General features: G+C 40.4%; 1 protein-coding gene across 1 annotated transcript in view; it reads left to right on the top strand.

Moving 5' to 3' along the window:
- FREM1 (FRAS1 related extracellular matrix 1) overlaps positions 1 to 22,545 on the top strand; it is a 792,938-nt gene that overhangs the window by 258,805 nt on the left and 511,588 nt on the right. The window contains exons 5-10 of the mRNA XM_078675906.1: positions 2,224 to 2,423; positions 4,582 to 4,905; positions 7,299 to 7,407; positions 18,471 to 18,602; positions 20,383 to 20,727; positions 21,673 to 21,815. Coding sequence (XP_078532032.1) covers positions 2,224 to 2,423; positions 4,582 to 4,905; positions 7,299 to 7,407; positions 18,471 to 18,602; positions 20,383 to 20,727; positions 21,673 to 21,815 — 1,253 coding nt within the window. The remainder of the gene's footprint in view (positions 1 to 2,223; positions 2,424 to 4,581; positions 4,906 to 7,298; positions 7,408 to 18,470; positions 18,603 to 20,382; positions 20,728 to 21,672; positions 21,816 to 22,545) is intronic.

Below are 22,545 nucleotides of genomic sequence, written 5' to 3'. Positions count from 1 at the left end.
TTACGAATAAAAACACAATCCCTGGTGTCTAGTGGGCTTTCCTGCCCCCCCTGGGTCCAGATTCCCGAATAAAACGGTTGATCTGCCCCCAGGGGGGCAGAAAAGTCTAAACGAATAAAAAATGCCCCAGGAAGCGACCCTTTTATCAAAAAAATAATCCCTGGTGTCTAGTGGGCTTTTCTGCCCCCCCTGGGTCGAGATCGCTCGCAAAAACGAGCGATCTCGACCCAGGGGGGCGGAAAAGTCTGAATTACAAAATGATGGCCCTAGGAAGCGACCCTTTCCCAAGAGGTCGCTTCCTTTTATGAAAAAATACATCCCTGGTGTCTAGTGGGCTTTTCTGCCCCCCCTGGGTCGAGATCGCTCGCTAAAACGAGCGATCTCGACCCAGGGGGGGCAGAAAAGTCTGAATTACAAAAATTATGGCCCTAGGAAGCGACCCTTGCCCAAGGGGTCGCTTCCTTTTATGAAAATAAACATCCCTGGTGTCTAGTGGGCTTTTCTGCCCCCCTGGGTCGAGATCGCTCGCTAAAACGAGTGATGTCGACCCAGGGGGGGGGGGCAGAAAAGTCTGACTTTAAAAAATTTAGCCCTGGAAGCGACCCTTGCCCAAGGGGTCGCTTCCTTTTCAGACAAAAACATCCCTGGTGTCTAGTGGGGGCATTACTGGTGCAGGATCGCGACGCTGTGCGCGATCCTGAACCAGGAATGCCCTGCATTGGGACATCAGGGGAGAGGAAACAGTGTTTCCTCCCCCCCGATGCCTCAAGGCACCAAGAAATGCCCCCCCCCGCCCCACCGGAGACCAAAAACCTACCTTGTAAAGAAATGGCTTCCAGCGCGTCCAGCACTTCCTGATGACGTCGGCATGCGCGACAGCGCGCTGACGTCACCAGGAAGTGCGGGGGGGGTGCGGGGGGAGCAGTGCGAAGTCTTCCGCTGCCACCCCCCAAAAAACAAACACGATCGGAGCCCCAGGGGGGGAGCGACAGCGCTCCCCCCGAGGGCTGTACTGATGACGGAGCGGTTCCGTCATCAGCACAGCCCAACCGATGCTGATGATGGAACCGCTCCGTCATCAGCATCGAAGGGGTTAAGGAACGTGGAAATAAAACTTCTTAGAAAATAAGGGCGAAGCCATAGGGAAACTTGAATCATACATACTATTTCTTCACCTGCTGTTTGCACTCATTCATTTTTTTGCTGTTTTCTCCTCTGTTGCTATTTCCTTCTCAAGGTATGTATAAGCCTATATTAACTCATTGATACTGTACCGTACAATGTATCTATTTCCCTTTCTTTTGTAAATTATTGATCATTTCTTTAAAATGCTTACGTTCGATATGACTGGTGCATTGGGCAATAATTTGCCTCCTTCAGCTTGTAAGTGGAGGTGAACCTTTCATGTGTTGCATACGTTATGGCAACAGCCAGTGACAGTCAGGATGATGACCTTCTTTTCGCTGACAAAGTGGACTACTCAGTTGCAGGATTACGGAATAACTGTGGTTGTATCCATTGCAATGGTTTTGCACAGAATATACATTTTGTGTTGTAATGAAAGTGATATATATGATTTCTGGTTTTCCCCCAAGGGGGATTATTAGGCAGTGTATGGCCATCCATTCGGGGGCAGTAGGGAAGAACCAAGGTATTTGTGACTGAAAAGAGGGGACAAGAGAAAAAGACAAAATGTACGTTATTTGTTAAATAGGTGGTAGGAGAAGCCAAATAGAGAGATAATGTCGCTAGAAGAAGTGATGTCAAATGAAATGTTTGCGACCTTGGCCGGCCAGCCAAGACATAGTTCCTAATACTTGCCAAGAACAACACCAATGCAGTTCAAAATTGGCTCAATTTCATGAATCTTGATGACTTCAAACCCCAACAGTCACTTAATAACAACTCACTCGGATTCACCCTATACACCAATCTCTCCTTCAAGGAACCCATTGCCAAAAACTAAAGGTAGCTTGCTGCCAGCTCTCCCAAACAATCTCAAATCATTTTTTCCAGAGAGCAACTTTAGAATTGCTGTTTAAGATTTAGATAGAATTGACAAATTTAAAATTTCTTTCTGAGTAACAAACTGTACATTTAATGTAGATAAACTTTTGTACATTAACTTAACTTACATGTGTTGAGAGTAGTGAGTCTGAATTGTGCTTATCTTGTGTTAGTTTTTTGTTGTTTTCAGTGTGATTATTTTCTGTTGCATTGCAGTGCACACAACCAACGAAAAGTGTAAAAAAGGATCATGTTACACCGGTCTGCGGAAGATTCAGACTTCTCTTAAGGTCAGCTGTGAAGAGTTTCTGCTCAGTGGATTACGATATGAGCACCTTGATCCTCCCTCACCTGACATTGATTACATTTCCATCAGGCTGGACTTTACTGACATCAGGAGCAAGACAATACACAAGGTAACACTGAGTGTATTTCTCTTACACCATGTAAATTTAACCACGGTTCATAATTATATCGGAACGAAAGAGAAATGCCACTTGAAATTACTGACGTAATGAATGAATTTAACTTGTAAATGTGCATACATCAGAAATGTATTTGAGCGAAGGACCCAAAGGAAGTTAATTAATTAATTAAGTGAATGGAAAGAGAGATAAGCAGCCTTAGGGACAAAAACAGAATCCAGTAGCACTAATTTCAGGAAAAACATAGGGGAAAAAATTGATTTGCAATCCATAACCAGATCATGTTGTAAATGCATATGGGTTGGTCAATTCTTAGAAGTGTCTTTATAGTACTCTACAACCCGAAGTGCTGTACATTTCAGTTGTTGCTATTACCCAACTTAGAGTTGTGTGGCATAGAGTGGAGTGGCATAGAGTGCCATAGAATGGAGTGACATAGAGTGGGGATAGTAGATTGGAGTAGTGTGTCATAGATAAGAGTGGAGTAAAGTGGCATAGAGGGAGTTGCGTAGAGTGCTGTAGAGTGGAGTAGTGTCATAGAGTAGCAAAGAGTGGAGTAGACTGATGTAGAGTGGAGTGCATATATTGGAGTAGAGATTAATGGAGTCCAGCACCACAGAGTGTAGTGTTGTAAATAGGAGTAGAGTGGCCTAGAGTGAAGTGGCGTAAAGTACAGTGGTACAGAGTAGATTGTCGTAGAGTGCAGTGGCATAGAGTACATTGGTTTTGAGTAAAGTGGTTTAGACTGTGTTGGTGCACAGTGCAGTGACGTAGAGTAGATTGCAGTGATGCAGAGTTCAACGGCATAGAGTTGAGTGGCACAGAGTGGAGAAGATTGGCGTAGAGCACAGTGGTGTAGAGTGCAGCAGCATAGTGTAGATTGCTCTAGAGTAGAGTGAAGTGGCATAGAGTGATTTAGAGTGTAGTGGCATAGAGTGCCTTGGCATTGAGTGCACTAGAGTGGCATAGAGTTGAGTGGTGCAGAGTAGAGTGGCATTAAGTTCGGTAGTGGACAGTGCAGTCTTACAGAGTAGAGTGTCGTAAAGTGCAGTGGGGTAGAGTTTAGTGGCATAGAGTGCCTCTGACGAGGGGCTAAGCTTCCCTTTCTGGGTGCATGGTAGCCCTCATCATCAATTTGTAGGTGCTCTCATCTCTGTAGACTCTCCTGCACTGCCAAGCCCCCTGGCTTTAGAGGGGCAACAACCCCACATTGGAACAGCACAGGCACATGATCAGTTCCTGCCCTTCTGTAATGCCGGTATGGGTGACCCCTGCAAATACCACTGTAGGTTGGAAGTTTTAGCACCAAGTAAAGTGTCCATTATTGCTCCAGACAGGGCAATATCTTACGTTTTCATTCAGAAATTGAAGGTTAGAGATAGAAATAAAAGAGCAAATTGCAACAAACAGTGCACTCTCTGTCACAATGTGGATAAATAGTTACCAAAAAGCAGTACATTTTACAGAATAAGGTGGTATTTAAGCATTAAGACCTGCCGACAAGGATTTCAACAAAAAAAAATATCAGGTGACAAGGCCCTTCTTGAGCTAAGCTTTAGTCTTGTCAATCTCAAAGTCCCGCCTTTAAATAAGAAAAAGAATGTCTGTTCAGACCCACTGACCCCTTACGAACTTATATTGCTAGAATTTACAATTAATATGTCGGATACGGCTAAATGTAGGAGTAAGAGCTAATATGAAATAAAATGATTCCTACTTGAAAGATACCCTACAACTTTATAGTTATACTAAGTATTGGCAAAACACTGGATGCAAACGTTGGAAATCTGCTACATTTCCTCTCAAGGATGTTCAGGAATTTAAAATGTCAAGACTCTTGGTGACACCTGAAAAGCACATATTTGCTGTAGAAATGTGTTTTCTGATTATGAGAGTGTGTGTGTGTGAGTGTGTGTGAATGTGTGAATTTACGTTTGACCTTGATATCAACAACCTTGCCTTTAATTATTTACTGTTTGTCCTTGGTGTGCTTGTATAAACTCCTTAACATTACAGAAGGTATTCTCCTGGTTGGTCAAATTAAACCTTATGTATTTTCACGATCCTTTATTTAGTTATAAGTTTCAATCCACTTCTCACATTCAAAAGGTGTTTTTTTAATTCACTCATTGTTTATTTTATTTTTTAGTCAGAACACGCCTGGATCCCAGTGCAGATCATGGGGGCTATTCCAAATCAGATCCCGCGTGCCGCATTCATGGCCACATTCATTTTGGAGGTTGATCAGTTCATTTTGACACCCCTGACGACAGCAGCATTGGACGCAGAGGATGGTGAAACGCCAAAGTCTCTTCTTGTTTTCAACATCACCGAACCACCACTCCACGGTTACATTACACATCTATCTGATCAAACAAAGCCTGTGTCCTCCTTCACATGGAAGGACTTGAACGAGATGCTCATTGCCTACCAGCCTCCAAACTGCAGCCACACAGAGAGGAGAAACTATGAGGTAATGGAGAATTTAGACATTCACCCATCAGTGTTCTTAAAAAAAAACTGAAAGGTAGATGGACCTTAGTGATGAGGACCAGTGAGCCTGAAACCAGTGATTACCAGTGGTTGAAGTTAGTTCCAGCATGCCACCCATCAGTTTTTAGTTTTTGTCAATGATGCCCTCAATTTTAAGAATTCAACTTAATCCAACACTTCTGAACCTAATCCCTAAGAAGCGGAATACTTTGCAATGTGTGAGTATAAGACAAAGGTATTGCTGCAGGCTAGAAGCGTGTTGGCTACCGTCTATTTTACCAACAATAAATGCAGCCTTAAGCAACCTGGGAGGCTGTAAGGCTGTGGAGATGTACTCAAGTGCCTAAAGAAATATGGGGCCTTTTTCACCGTCACAAAATCTGTTCCGCGCAAAGTTGGAAGGATTTGTGATAATGAAAAATGCAATACATAAAAGTGTATTGCAAGTCACTAATGTAATCACAACTAACAATGTCAAAGTTGTGATTCTTTGCATATTGCAGGAAAAGAGAGGGGCTGAGGGGCACTTCCATGCAGACACAAAACCCTTAAAAATATATGGCTGCTCTTATTAGTCATCAAAGATACACAAAGTGGAAGATGTCCAGGAGATGGTCTCCTATGTGCAAGTGCTGGAACCAGTGCTTAGTTTGTAAAATAATAAGTGCCAGGGCCCTGACCAGGAGGCCACTGCAACTTGCACCACCCATCGCCCCTGTCATCACTGCCAAAACAACTAGTAACCATCTCTCTTGCCTGTAAGTAAGACCAGTCAGATTATTCCAGGTCTCCAAACCTAATGGAATGGCTCAGGAGGCAGGTATTAGTAATTTTTTATGTATGTTGTATTCAGAGACAACCGATGTTCTGCTCATTTCTAAATTAGAGGAGCAGCGCCACCATGTGGTCATAAGTGCAGTATTGACAATTAAGTGCCAATACTGAGCACCAGAAAGTAATGTAATTTAATGTAATGTAATATGGACTTATAAAGCGCGCTATCACCCCACAGGTATCCTGGCGCTGACCAATTAAGTGACGGTGCTGAGCAACGGAAACCACTGGCTCAAATTAAGCACTGGCTGGACTACTGCATGCTGGCCCAGTTTGCCAACAGAAAAGTTTGATTAAAGTGCTTAAATACAGTACTTGCATTAGGATAATTCTAATGCAGAGATGGAGGTCTGATCTCCCTTGTAGGCCTCGATCTCAGAATTTTCAGCTGTCCACCCCCAGTCCAACAATGCATCCTGCCTCATGAATTTTAAGGCCAGATGACCAAAATTTCCATGCACAAAAAGTGGTTGCAAATTGCTCACTGACATTTTGTGAATGGAAAAGAATATTGCGAACAGACCTGTGCACTAACAGGGTGGTTCCCAAAACTCCGAACCGTAATGGCCTATAATTTGGCATAGCTCATCCATCCTCATAAGGTAGGTCACAAATTGCCACTCACTGTAATTGGCTGCCATTTCATGGATGTTGGCTTGCTGGTTTGAGCAGACCACCAAGACTGTGATTGCATTTAATTACAGTACACTTTTTTTAATGCAACTTATTTTCTTTAAATGAAATGGAGCTGCATTAAAAAAAATAAGTGTATTTCTTTTTGTTAAGCTTGTCTTAGTGTTGGCAGTGATCCCACAGACCACTACGTATTCTCCTCCAAAACTTTTTTTGCTTTCACAAAAGATAAAGGATCTTAATGGGACCCCTCCACTTTTGTGAGTGCATTACTCCCCTAGCTCAGGAGTCTGTAACATTTCAAAAGCATTGAAACATGCAAATCATGAATCACATTTCGGAAGGAAAGCCCTGAAAATGCGCCTTTCAAATAGCAATTTGTTGTGCCTTTCTAAACCCATTTTGTGATTCGGCAACATGTTACAGATTAGTAAAATGGGTTGAGTACATTAAAAAAGCCATCCCATCAATCAAACAAAAAAGCCAACCTGTGCTTACAAACTCTGTGATTTAGTGAATCTTAGGTTTTGCGACTGTAAAATGGCTTTGAACATCTAGCCCTAATGAGGAAAAGTTTGTGCGAGTTCTTGCGAGTGGCACTTTTACACTTTACCAACTTGATACGTCTTGCATAGTACACAGATTTATATGTGTGTCATGGTAGCAGTACGCAAAATAACTGTGATACCCAATAATACCCTTGGGCCCATCATAATTTTCTTCTATAGTCTTTTAAATTGACAATTATGTTTCTATTAATTTGTTTTTAGGTAAAACTTTAATGTACAAGCACACAGAATTTCTGAATTTGCATAAGTAGAACATAACGTCTGAGTTATATTGAACTAGGTTCGCTATGTATTTTTTATTGCTTGTGATATCAACCGGTTTCTGTTATGTTGCCAGGTGGAGTTTGAAGTGCATGATTTCTTCTTTGAAAGGAGTTCTCCGATTACGATTCACATATCCATCCGGACAGCAGACACTAACGCTCCTCGCGTTTCATGGAACATGGGTGAGAGGCCACGCATGTAATGAGACATGTTCTAAAAGAGATTGTGCCCTGTGAGATCCAGGAAAGAATGCTGCATGTTGTGGTGCCTGTTAATGGATCAACCTAATGAGTCCAAACATGCTATAGCACTTCAGCTGACATCTGCTGAAGGAAATCATGTGTTCTTGTAAGGTTCTTTACTGTATCATATGTTCTCCTTTTTTGAGGAGCAGATACCATAGACTTCGAAATTTGAAGTCAAAGGTGCAACCATGAATGTGCTATGTATGTGAGAGGATCACCTAACTACTTTTCAAATTATTGTTTTACATACTTGTTGAACCATTTTACATTTTTAATTCAATTAATTTTAAAATTGCTATTGTTATATTTTTCTTGAACATGTATACATTGATATTAAAAGTAATTGATTTATTTTACATTAACAGAGTGTTATATATAATACATTTTTTGTTCATAAATGTTGAGGCTGTTTCAAGTTTAACATGTAAAAATGTGGAGATAGACTTTTGCAGCCTCATTCTTTTCTGGATTTACCTGCTGTGCATTATTCAGCAATCTAGTGTTTGGGTCCAGAACTCTCTCCTTAGTCCTCTGTTTCCCTCTTTTCTATTTTTTGTTGGGCATCAATGCCTGTTACCATTTGATGCCCTGTCCTCTCATTCGTGACATCAGATGCCTGCCCAGCAAGTCTCTGTGTTATGTTATGTTATGTTATACTTGGTTTTGTATAGCGCACGGCTACTCAGAGAGTGTCCCGGCGCTTTGGTTTGCACACCTATCTCATAACATAACAAGAAAAGACAACAGAAAAACAAAGAATCCAGAAAGAAGAGAAAAAAACCCAAAGAAGCAGCTAAGAAGTAAAGTGTGTGATCGCTATCTTGAGATTCTTTTTTTAACAATCAAAGTAATTATTTTTTTCTGAACAACAGCAACAATAAAGCTATTGCCAATTTTAAAATTTTCGGCGGTTTGACTCATTAAGAATGATAGAAAATTTGGTCTGAGTAAAGTCTGTCTTTGTTCACCATTAGTCACTAGGAATTAGATCGATCAGAGTTGTAAAACATTGGTTCAAGAAGGTCAGAGCCAAGCCAGCTTTTTCAGCGAAGTACTTGTTATAAAGGAGATAGTGAATAGCGGTTATCAATTAAATCTAGCAGGGCTACATGATTTATGTTGGAATAAATCCAACTACATAAGTTTAAATAAAGAGAGCATGTTTAATCAAATTGATAGTGCAGAATTCAAGTTAAAAATGCTCATATTTGCTTAGGATTGATCCAGCCTTTGCTCTGGCCAATTTATTTTCTCCAACATTTATTCTGGTATTCTAGACTATGGTGCTTTTTCTTTGGCAACCAATTTAATAAAATGGCTTCCATTACCATTTGCATGTCATAATTTACAATGTTTCTGGGCCCCCTAGCTGAACGTATTATCAAACAGTATAATAAAGGGAATGAGGATCCCCTCTCATGGCAAGAAGCCGTCATCATACCGAATTTTAAAATAGGGGACAGAACCATTCCCTCAAACTACAGATCTATAAGTCTACTCGATAACTCACAAACCTACTATACACAGGTCTTATTCAAACTAAATGAGTAGATACTCCAGAATAATGTCTTGGAAGAGTCTCAAGCAGGCTTTAGATTAAAGGTCAGCACACTGGACCAGGTCCTCTGCTTCATGGTGATAACCTGGAAATATATCACCTTGTTGCGTGAACACCTATAGGTCGCTTTTATTGATATAAGAGTGGCGTTTGACCTGGTCCCGCGAAACACTCTTTGGGGGTATTAGCTGGGTATGACACCCCCTCAGACCTATTACGAATACTTAGGCTGCTACATGATAACACTTATGCGAGGGTCAGATGGAACTCCCTAGGGGATATGACCGACAAGATAGAGATCTTGAAGGGGGTCAGACAGGGGTGCGTCCACGTCCCAACACTGTTCAGTCTATACATCAATGGAGCATGAAGATGTTGATGGAATGCAAACACAACGCCCGAGAGTGGCTGGAACACCAACCCTATATTAATGTTTACTGTCGATACCCTGCTGATCTCCCGAACCCCTATGGGCCTCCAATCCGAACTAAATGCTTTTGTTACCTTTTGTGGAGAAAGGGGCCTAGAGTAAACGCATCAAAATCAAAAGTCATGACAATAAACCCACACAAAGGATGTAGAGGTAGTGTGATTGCTGAGGGGCTTCTGCTAGAGCTAGTCCACTACTTCAACTACCTTGGCGTGAGGCTAAGTGATACCCAAGCATGGGGCCTTCAGATGGAAAAAAGTAAAACCTCCCTCAATCAGAAAGCCTTTGCAATAGCGAGGCATTACAAATAGCATCTAGTGGGGCAGTTTCTCTGGTCATCACTGTATATAACTCCTCGGCTGTAGCATCAACGATATATGGCGCCGAGATCTGGGGCTACGCCAATGCCAAGGGTTTAACAAAAATTGAAAACAGGTTTATTAAATCACTTTTTAGGCTTCCCGTAAGCTTTTCCACCACACCAGTATGCTTTGACTTGGCTCTCAATACTATTCATCTAATAGTGGTATTGAAACCCCTATTATACTTGGTGAGATTATGATCAACTAATGAATTAGCAACCTACAGGGAGTGTGTTAAAGAACTTATGGCTCTTGACAGAAACCAGAGAACACCATGGCTGAAACACATAAACGAACTAAAGTACAGAATAGGAATGAGTGAGCTGTGGGCTGCCCCGGAGGCAATAGTAAAGGGCAATGTCCCAAAAATAAAACAGTCCTACTGGGAGGCAGTCCAATTCCAAACGGGGGAAATTTACCAGTCTAATTCTATTACAGGCAAATTTCTAAACCACAAAAGCCTGCCCAGGCCAGAACCCTACCTGAATAGAATGCACCCACATCCATTAAAATGCCTCTAATGACAATACAGGTGTGGGGTTCTCCCCTTGAGATCACACACCTCCAAATGGGTCAATGCCACCGGCCAGGCAGACTGCTGCCCAAACTGCCCGAGCATAGTTGAAAAAGAGTCTGATTTCATGCTATTCTGTCCTTAATATAGGAAGATCCGTAAAAAATGGCTTGTTGCTGTTTGTAATAATATGGGTGTGCAGGGCCGGCTTTAGAGCTGGTGGCGCCCGGTGCAACAATCACTTTTGGCGCCCCCACGTCCCTTGACTGCATCCTCGGATGTGGGTGTGGGACACTATTGGGAAGCGGAGAAACTTTTTAAAAGTGACACCAGCGAACCCTTAGCCTTCGCAGTCTCTAAGTATTTCTATATCGCTTGGGCTTTGAGAAAGAAGGCCATTCACAAATCTGAATCCCGATAGAGAATTGTGATATTCTCATCTTTCTCTATCAAGTGTTCATAATTTGTTGCACATACTTACACTGCTAATTTCTCTAAACCACATTGCACCCAGGTCTGCTATTTTGCACAGCATCCCTGCGGGGCTCTCTGACTATCTTATGATTGACTGGGACACTCCCCTCCTAGATGTATAATTGGTTGCTACGTCAGGTCCACAATCTGTTTCCGTCTTTTTACTCTTTTATCTGAATCCAATGTTTTTATCATTTTTATAGCAATGCAACTTGATGTGTTTTATGGTCTGTGCCCGAAATAAACGATTATATATATAAATACAATGTTTATTGTACCAGACAGCCTGCTCAAAGTGTACAGCTATCTCATTCATAAATGTACTGTGTGAACTGATCATTTAATACATTAGATCAGTTTCACATATTTTTATGATTCTAGTAAAGGATGATAGATCTTTTCTCACGCTCATATTAAAACAGTAATAAAACACGTCGAGAAAAAAACAGGTTTATTTTCTTTAGTGTCAAACGTCATCTCTTCTAGTTCACATGTAAGCAGTAAGCTGATTTATCCGAGCACTTGAGCACACGTTTTCTATTAATCGAGAACGTGCGCTGGACAGATGGGTGCAAATAAAAAAACAGTTTAAGTCTCACATTTAGTTACGTGAGATGCACAGACAAGGGGCTCAAGTATGTAGCACAGAAGCCTCACTGTTACCAATCCCTCGTGTATACGCTTAACGTAGGGATCTTGGCTTAACTGTATTCGGAAGCTGACAATTATACCACTGCTGCAAAACAGAGGAGGTCATAATGGGATAGTAAGCCTTTTTCGTTCCCGTTCACTGTAGTCCACTTGGTCAATCACAGATGATGGGCTTTAGAGACCTACCCATCCATTTTCAACAACAAGCATTTGCAATGCAATAGGTTTTGCCTTTACGAGAATTTGAGCAATTGACATTGTAAATGACAATGCCTGTTATTTACGTATTGGTTTTTTAAATATAAATAAAAGGCATCGTCATTTACAAAGCCAATGGCTTAAACTCTCCCAAATGCGAGACCTATTGCATTCCAAATGCTTGTTTTATTTAAGATGGGTAGTTCCGGCTCCAGAGAAAAATAAAGATTTACAGAAATCACTTTTAAATCAGCATCATTAGCACCTCACCCTTGGGATTCAGTGCATAATAACTATTTATAGCACTTAGTCCCACGTTTGTTGCAATCGTTAAACACTGTACATGAAAGGTGTTGCTGGTATTCTATATAGTTATCAGCATCACAAGGATAAAAGGCTGCGTTCGTCCTGTTGAATTCAGACCCAGGATCTGTACGTGACAGCACACATCAGCGACAAGCTAAACCATGCTGCCAGCTTACATATAAATAACAGCACAGCGTATTTGTGGGAGGCCCAGCTGAGACCAGATAAAATAAATTAAATTGCAGTGAGAGAGGGGATGGGCATGTTATATTGGGACATTACAGGCAGTTTTTATAAATTAACACTTCACGAAATTACATTTTAAAGCACAGCAATATAAGTGACTTGCACAGAACCACAGTATTATTTTGTCAAGTTCTGAAGTCTGCCCACTTCAAGCAAGTCACCTTTAAAGCGCCCGACACAAAGACCGCTTCTCGATTGGCCTCCAAGATCAGAACTCCAGCTCCTCAAGCAACAGCAACACAGGAGTCAGACCATGAACCAAAAGAGAAGGTGCAGCGTGATTGTAGGAAACCTTGGGCCCGGCGGCTGGAGCCGATGTGAATTTTAATATGAGGGGGATGACCCCGCCGGGGTCTTCCCTATTGTTGGCATTGAAAAATGCAAGACAAGGAAAAAACAGCAGTGAATACCAAGTGCCCAAGCAGCTGTGAGTAAAGGATGAGTTATGGACGCTTGAAAGTGCGTGCTTTCCATGAAAAAAATATGTTTTGGAATAAACCATGTTGAGGTGGGAGAATCTTTCAGGACTAGGAAGATAAAAATATATGGTGAGATTGCCACGTGCCAGTGACGTGTGAGCTGCACCTCTTCGATAATGCTTTAAATAGAGTTGCAAAAAAATGGGGGTGAAAAGACACAGAAATGTGTTCATTATCTTTGTGCGTATGCAGTTAATGCATGAATGAGACTGCGCCGGCATGCGGGCTGTGGGAAGGTGAGGGTGGCACGCAGCCTCGCCATTCCAATGGTGCCAGTTAGGTGCTCCATCAGGATTGCCTGGGCACTTGTAGTGGGGGGCTAGGGGATCGATCTGTTAGTGAAGCCCCAGGGAGGTGAACTAATTGTAATTATATTGCTCTTATTACTACACACGAGGAGGCGTTGAAGCGATTTACGCCGGGTGGCAACCTAGCCATTTCTCTCCTGCTTTTGTGACTCAAAACCTTCCAAACAAGCTGTTCCCATTGCACAAAGGCAACCACTTGTTTCGATTTGCATAGTGCTTTCACTTTATAATAGCTGCCGCTCCACACAGCACTCGCGGGGTGGGGCAGCAGCTATTGTTAAATTGAAAGCACAATGCAAAAATAAACCCACGGCCGCCATTGCCAAAGCCGACTGAAAGAAAATAGTGCTTTCCTACTAATGGAGGAGACCGTGTAACGCCGCAAGTAAAAGATCCTGTCCTGGTGGGCAGTCACAAAAGGAGACATTGCGGTAACAAGGAGGGAGTAAGAAGCCCCATTATCAATCAGAAGCCAGCATTTACCAAAGACAATGACACCAGCCAATGAAAAACATCGGCAGGGCTTCCACAGCACTTCCACAACATACCCTACATCAGCATTCCTCGCAGAGCGAGCAGCGCATGTTCTGCAACGTTAGGCTCGACCTAAAAATCCAATAAAAAGTAAAAATACTCGTCACAGTTGAGATCCCATGGGAGCAACATCAGAGATGATGCAGATCAGTTACTAGTTACAGATTTTCAGTAATTAAACTATGGACCTTTTAATAGTTTACATTTGCTATGTTTGTGCATTTCACAGTTGGTAGCAAGAGATTAGAGATGACAATGGGAAAATACGGTATAAGAAATCGGCACATTTGCACATTTTTGATTTGTTTACACAGACTGAGTATACTGTGGTTATCATTACGAAGGTAAGACCAACAGAAAAGTTACGGAAACTCATGCTGGTATGGAACGAAGTGGATAGATGCAAGAGAACAAGGGCCAGATGTACGAAATTTTTATTTTGCTTTTCCTAAATAGCGACCTCATATCAATAGCTATATAAGAAATGAAAAATGATGTTTATGAAATTACTGATTTCCTATTAGTAATTCCTGCTGAGTAGGAATCTCTATTACAAAATCGCAATTCGGAAATCCCATGCCTTTCGTACCAAAGTGTTGATTTTGCATTTCCCAAATACCGATTTCCAATTAGGAAATAGTTTTTAGAAAATGCTAAACCAAGGATGGCTATCAGCATAAGGCCCCTCGTAATGCACCCCAAAACTAGTGGTGGACATATAGAGCACACATATGCCCTAGGAGCATGTGTGCAGTCGCGGCTCGCACAGGTAAGCACAGAGGGGTGGTGAGGCTGGGCAGGACAGGGGTGGGGGGTGCAAGCCGACATACGACGGGGTAATGAAAAGTAAATAAATAAAACCATATACCTTGCACTCGTAGCATGGCTGGCTCGGCGGTGCGGCAAGCACAAGATAAGTGGTTTTATTTATTTACTTTTCACTATCTCGTCGTATGTTGAATTCCACTATGCCCCACCTCGCCCTGCCCCACCGCGCTTACCTGTGCGAGTCACCACAGCATGTGTGGACTGTATTGCACATCAAAAAAGCGTCTTGGCGCACTTTTATAAAATTGCGCATGGTTACCATGGACTTTGAGTTGATGTTAATTGCATTTTCAATTTGCATTTAGGAAACGCCTTGCACTTGTGTTAAGAAATCGTAAATAGGAAATCCCTGGTGGGTAGAAATCGCTTTTTCCGATTCCCTCAAGGCCTTTGTACATAGGAAAATCCTGTTTAGCATTTCGTAATGGGCCAAAATTGCGATTCTGCCGTTTTACGAAATCGAAAAGGCCTTTGTACATCTGGCCCCAAATAGCGTCCTTCATAAATTAATTTCCCAGCTAAACTGCATTGATCAAATAAAGGCTGCCACCTGGCAGGGTTATTGTTCCTAGTGCCACAGTGTATAAACAAATATGTGAGTTACTGGGAGTCTTGGAAATCACAAATGCACTGTCAAAATTCATTCCTGAGACACATTGTATTTTAATAATTCATGTACATTCCAATATCAATATAACTCACATAGCAAAGTACAGATTTTACAGTGCTTCAACTAATGTCACTGTGGGAGTTACACATTCCAGGATCATGTTTACGTTTTTCTACACATGCCATCTTATAAAAATATATTTTCCTTTTGTGGGATATGTCTGATGAAAAGCCAGGCTTTAAGCATATCCAGAGTGTTTTAGATTTTTTTCTAGATTTAGGAATTTGAGATTAATTTAAAATACACTCTTCAGCAGAGGGAAGAATAGAGGATTTCCATACCTTTAGATTTTTGTTTTATTGCTGTAGTCAGAGACTAAATTATGCATTGCAGGTGATGAAATTTAAAGGAAGGACATAACTCAGTAATGTAGTCAAAGGAGACCTATTAATTATGGCTCCCAAAATTAAGGCCAGATATATAAAGTCTTTTGTGGTCACAAGTGGGCAAATCAACAGAATCAGCCCATTTGCAATGCAAAAAGGCTTTTTCATATGAACAAAACCCAATTTGTGATTCCTGTAATTTATTACCGAACCACAAATTGTATTTGCGATTCTGTGTTAGGAAGGGGCGTATTTAGGGCGTTCCTTCCTAATACCTAATCGCAGTGGTATGTGTGAATGTTTTGCAATCGAAATGTGGTTGCAAATGATTTGCATTGTACCACCTACTTCTAGTAGGTGGTAACCCATTCGCACATGGGAAGGGGTCCCTAAAGGTCCCCTTTCTCTTTGTGAATGTTTGTAAAAAAAATGTAAGAGCAGACAGTGGTCCCACGGATCCCTGCCTACTCCTAAATAAATGAAAAGAAAACTTTTTTTGTATTCTATTAAAACCCATTCCGGTTTCCTTTAAGGAGAATTGGCTCCATTAAATAAAAAAAATAAAAAAGATTGCTTCAGTTAAAAGCAATCATAGAAATGGTGGTCTGCTGACCTCAGCCGGCCACCATCACCATCCCTGTGATTTTATCGATTTCCAATGGGTCACAAATCGAGACCTACCTCATTAATAGTGATGAGATAGGTCTATTTCCAACCCACTGGGAATAGCAAAATGTGTCAAATAAACATTTGTACATTGGTGTTTGCAATTACCAAATAGCGAATCGCAAAAATTCACTATTTGGTAATCACAAACGATTACCTTTGTACATGTAGCCCACAGTTCCATTTGATTAGGCACCTGCTTCAAAGCAACAATAATTTGTCACATCTCCAAAGCATATTAATGTGTGTACCAGGTACTAATTTACAACTTTAAACTTTGTTACAATATATATAGAAGATATACAGAAAATACATGTTTTTTAAAGAACCTCTTAGGAATCTTCAATACATTCGAGTTCACCAGTTTAGTCAAAAAGGGTGCATCTGGGATTTTGACTGTCCCTCAATTCTGAGAATATCTCCAAAGTATCTCAAAGTTGTTTGTAGTAAATTCGCCGAACATTATTTAGTTATACTTGAAAATAAACATTCAAAGTGAATTAACCATCCACCTATCCAAATATAAAAAAATTCTAAATGCCATCCAGGAATTCATGGTCATCATTTTAATTCGGTATTCATTACAGTCCTTTCCTTAACTATCCCTTATTATGCAGCAAGACGTTGGGCCCTTTCCTATCCAAACCTCATTTCCATAGCTTTAAAGATTGCAACATAGTCGCAAAAATAACTCATGTTTTTCTCAAATTAACTAATAAATAATGTCGATGAATTTTACCATGTTAATTCTGTTGGATTCTAGCCTACCTAGATTTGATATCAGTAAGTTAATTTAAATCAGATTAGGTCTTAATTTTATTGTGTTTGTGTGTGAGCTTGATGTGAGGTGATTTTGCAATGTAATTTTTCACATTTCTTTGTATCTTGTGGATACTTTTTATTATTCCTATTTGTACAGGAATCAATTATATGGACAACCTTTTCTGATATTTCATAATTCACTATTCAACTGCATTTTATTTTCAACACTTATTTGCGATCAAGTTCGCCATTAAATTTGTAAGGAAGTGATGTAGTGAACGTAGTTATTTAGCGCTCGATGTTCAAATAATACTATTAGCAATTACCAATTAGTGTTTTTTTGCAGTTCACTATTTGGTAATCACTATTACTAATGTACAAGGGGTTATTTAGCCCTTAATCATTAAATAGTGATTCGTAGTGTGTCGCAAATAGACCTACCTCATGAATATTAATGAGTTTAAGTCGTAATATGTGACCCGCTGCTATTCGCTGCCATCACAGGGATGGTAGCCTGCTGGGTACAGCAGACAACCATGTCTGTGATTGCTTTTAAATAAACCACTCTTTTTTTTAAATGCAGCCTATTTTCCCTAAAGGAAAATGGTATGCGTTTAAAAAGAAAAGAATGAAACATTTCAGTTTCATGTTTTAAGAGCAGGCAGTGGTGTTTTTGACCACTGCCTGATCTTAAAAAATTGTAAAAAACTATTTTCCCATTTGTGAATGAGTTACCACCAACTTTTAATTGGCTGTAAAGTGCGCATTTTTCTCAACCGCATTTCAGTCGCAAAACATTCGTACATGCCAATGAGAATCGGAATTTGGAATGGACGCCCTAAACACGCCCTTCCAAATACTGATTTGCAAACCTAAATTGCGATTATGTTAGGATTGTGTCTTAAGACCAAAACTTAAGAGAAACTTAAGACAAAAGCCTAACTTTACTACTCCTAAATACCGAAAGTTGTAAAGTTAGGATTTTGTCTCAGATTACTTTTGTGAATCGGGCTCTATGTACAGTAAGAGGTTGCTTCACAAATTGTACATTCACAAAAGGTTATAAAATGACCTGCCTAAATATTCTTTAGGCAGTTCACAATTTGTAACCTTTTGTGATTGTCTATGAAAACAGGGATGGTGGCCTGCAAGGGACGGCTGACCTCTGTTTATTTAAGCAGGTCGTGTCCATTAAAGACACAGTTGCTGATTTAAAAAAGGTTTCCATTTGGGAAAACATTAGGGGGAGCACACAGTGGACTACTGTCTGCTCCCCAGGGTTGCCCCACCCAATACCTAAAGGTCAAGCTTAAACTAAAGGGCAGCATCCTCTTTGTGAATCAGATACCAGCACAACTGAGGTGTCAGTATCCGATTAATGGTTTGCAGCCGCAATAGTGACCACAAACCTTTTATAAATGTCATTGTGACTCGCAATTAGGAGCAGACATTCCTTTCACTCCCCCACCAACTTGCATTTTGGAATAAGTCACACGACCACCTTTGTGAGTTAGAAAGGCTTTTCCTGAGCGAACACATGTTTTGTACATCTTAAGACATGTTTTTGTGGTCGCAAACCCTGTGATTTTGTGACCACAACTATGTTGTTTTAATTGCTTGTTGCTCGTACAGCTACTTGTTATCTCATCTGTATATTGATAGTAATATTAGTTGCATTTTCTCTATAGGCTTAGATCTCCTTGAAGGCCAGTCCCGGCCTATCACATGGGAGCAGTTTCAAATTGTGGACAACGATGACATCACTGCAGTGCGCCTCGTCATCGTGGATGGTTTACAGCATGGACGAATCACTGTAAGAGGTGAAGCTGAATTGTGTGTGTCTGCAGATTTGAAATTCCTATTGTTACTCAATCATATTTGTAACCTTCATGTTTGCTATCAACTGTTCAGTCACACTGAGGCCCAGTTGACTTTTAATGCACAATGACTCACAGCCACCTTCTGACAAATGAGTTAGAGGTACTTCTCCCAAAGGTTACTGGGAGTACTGCAGCTTTCTACAATGTTCTCTAAAGTTGTATCAGAGGACACATTCACGTTTTTCGAAAATAGAAATAAATAACGTTTCACTGTTATGCAAGAAATATGATTTCACATAATTACTTATTAATGAGTGCACCTTTATTCATCGGTGTTCTAGTTACTATGACATTTTTTCTGTTTTGGAATTTTGGTTTGTTTATAACACACAACCTAAAATTTTAGTAGGATCTACATAATGTCTTTATGCATATTAACCTCATTGCACGCAATAGCAGAGAAGTACTACATGGTATGCTTTCACAATGAGGCCCAGCTTTACTAACTCTGTGTCCCAGTTTGCATTACTTTTGTAACTTACTTTCCAGCGCAAATCAGGATTTGCATAGGAAATCTGGCCAAGTAACTAAAACCACGCTGCACTACTTTGTTTCAGGGGGAGTCCCATTATTTGGTACATGTGCGTTCCCATGCAAACACCTATGGGGTTTGACACAAATCGTTATCTACAAACAATGGTAGACAGGGATTAGTGCTAAAAAAAAGCTCAACTCCTCGAAGCAGGTGTAACTGTGGATCAAGTTTACAAAAACCTCTATATTTTTCCAGCGTTCCATTTGTGCTGCATTGTGCAGCACAAATAAAAATGGTAAAAGACATAAAAAATAGTTTTGGTGCAGAAAGTGTCACCTTCTAGTATGAAACATGGAGTTGATAAAATACGCACACCCTTGCACTATGGTGTAAGGGTCTGCATGTTGCTGGATGGCAGCCTGAAGTGCATCAGCAAAGGGAGACAGGGAAAACAGAGCCATACCCTAGTAGATATTACACTATTCTGCGTGCTCTGTTTCATGGACCGCAGCACAGCAATTTTGGTTGATGAGCTGTGTTGTGTGAAAAGTTAGTAAATATGCCCCTGGGAGTCTCAGGTGTAAAACAGTGTAACATGGGTTTCAGTACATTGCACTTCTATAAGTCCAGGAGTCTGTGGCTAGATGCTTCATGATGAAGGGCCTCCATTGGTCATTAGGGCAGCAAGGTCATACTATTGTAATCACTTCCATTTTAACCTATCTTTGATGTAAATATTTCCTACAGTGTATATTGAATATATATTGAATTGTATATTGGATATTGAATTATAGCCACAATTGTAGTTAAGTTAGAAAAAATGTATTACTCCTTCTGGAATAAGAGAATAATGCACGTACATTTTGAGATCTGCCAGTGTGGTTGCACAGCCCTGCTGTTGTGTGGTTGCACAGTTGTCTGTCTCCAAGAGAAGCAAGAACTACTGGAAGGGAGTGAAGGGGTAGGTACAGGGCAGAGTTAGGAGAGGGGCAGTAGAGAAGGCGTAGCAAGAAGAAAGACGAATACAGCTAAATTTGGAGAAGTTAACCAGATGTGACATCTGAATAAATATATAGCAATACTACAAAAACATAAATAGAAACATTTCCATGGAAACATTATTTTGTAAGTGCTTGCATGCTTAGTTTAATTGGATTCCAAGAGAAATATGTACGTATATGTAGTCATGCCTTTGTAGTGCATTGTTGTGCACATTTAGCAATTTTATCTATATTATTTTATCAGGTGGAAAAGGTTTTATGTTCATGGTGAAGGATATCAAAAATGGAGTTGTTCGCTACCATCATGATGACAGTGATAGCTCCAAAGATTTTGTGGTCTTTCGAATTTTTGATGGCCGCCACAGTATCAGGCACAAGTTCCCCATCAATATTCTTCCTAAAGATGATAGTCCTCCCTTTCTCATCACCAATGTCGCCTTTGAAGTATGTGAAGGCCAGACCGTGCTTATCGATGGCTCAATGCTTCAAGCCTCAGACATGGACTCCAGTGATGACTACATACTATTTAACATCACAAAAGCATCCCTGGCAGGAGAAATCTTGAAGAAACCAGGGCCTGAACGACTCGGTAAACATTTTTATTTATTCAGTCTGCATTCATTATTGTAGTGTATCTTTTCTCTTCTCATAGACTTCAATTTCTTTTACATTTTTCCTGTGTGTTTTATCAAAGGTGGAAAATTGTTCACTAATGACAGGTTATATGTAATAGTTTTTTATTTTGTTTATTAATTTTTAGCGAATTCATATTCTATGTTTATTTCTTAAACATCTATGTATATAGGTGTGAGTTGTGGAACAAACAGTCATCTATTGATATTTATTCTGCGTGCAAGGACTCAACAATAGAATTAGCCTTTGTGTTATGTGCATAGAGTGTTGTCAAATGAACACTTAGGACATTACACAGCAACAAACCTAGCTACAGTAGCTACATTTACTAGAAAAGTGATTTTAGCACAGAATCCTAATCAGATCTCCCTTCACCTTCCACTCAGATAATGTAGCCACTCCCTGCCATGCTAAACTTAATACTGCAAACATCACCTCCAGTTTGCTTCTCACACCCTGCGCATCTCTTCCCCCGCTTGCGGCACTCTTATACACTATTTCATCAAGGACAGATCTTGTACAGCATTCCATTGCTTTGTAGCTTATTAGCACCATAAAAATCACAGGGATACATAAACAAACTGAGTTTCAGATTTTTGAATATAGCTGTTCAAAATATTGTCGGAATTATAGTCATAAATATATCAAGACAACTTGGTACTGAAATCCATAAATATTCTACAATCATAATATTGTGTCCTAATATAGGCAGCTTATTTTCCAAATGTCAATACTTTTTTGGCAATGAGGATAATGTACTAAAACAAATCAATGTCAATCAATTTATTTCAATTAAAGGAAATATGAGAGAATGTGACAATAGAACATGGCCTACTTTCAACAGTTATCGTGAGGGACATATTAGCATTTATGATTTCCATGTTCTGTTGGATCATGACAGGTTATCCCGTCCCGAGTTTCCTGCAAAGAGACCTCTTCAATGGAATTATCTATTATCGTCACCATGGTGGAGAAGTGTTCCAAGACACATTTGACTTTGTTCTGTCTGACAGCCATGATCCACCCAATCTCTCAGAACCACAGGTACTGTATTTCATATCTAGATGGCTTTGAAATATGGTCTTTATGAACGGTTTAGGTGCATTGAGAATATTGACTACGTTTGTTGGAAAGATAAATTTAAGATCCGTCTGAGGGTCCTCTTGTATGTGTCCTGTTGGACAGTCAAACTCCGAATGATTAGAATACAAGGTAAAGTAAGTGTGCCTAGGCACAAGGAGTGGGCTGTCATTGGTAAATTGGAGGAAAGTGATTTTTCCTGCATCTGCAGGACATTATTGTTTAGCATGAGATCACCCAACCCTTAAGTGTAAGAGATTAGTAGCTCTGACATGTTTTAGGGGAGAAGGAACTGACATAAAGAAAAAAGCACACCTGCTGTGCAAAATGTGTACATCAAATAAAAAAAAAAACATTTGCTGCCAAAAATAAATGTGGTTTACAATCTGTGACACGTACCAACATTTGAGGCTTATCCAGAGGTGTGAGGATTTCGGGGGTGTATATGGTATGGCTGTGTAGCTTTAACATGGAATACACTCACAAAAACTGTCTCGCGTACAGTCAAGCTCGTTAAGGCAACCTTGAGCTCAACCCCGAGTAGCTATGGCTTCGAGCAGCAAAGCTTGCACAAAGGAACTTAGTATTAAGCATTTAACAGTACCAAACAACGAAATAAGAAAGCCACAGAACTTGAAAGAAACACAACACCATTTTTTTAATATAAATTATAGTTTTTAGGAATTCTTGGAGT

The sequence above is a fragment of the Lissotriton helveticus genome, chromosome 2_1 (genome assembly GCF_964261635.1).
Source record: "Lissotriton helveticus chromosome 2_1, aLisHel1.1, whole genome shotgun sequence".
Classification (NCBI taxonomy): Eukaryota; Metazoa; Chordata; class Amphibia; order Caudata; family Salamandridae; genus Lissotriton; species Lissotriton helveticus.
This window is presented reverse-complemented; position numbering and strand designations above follow the sequence as displayed.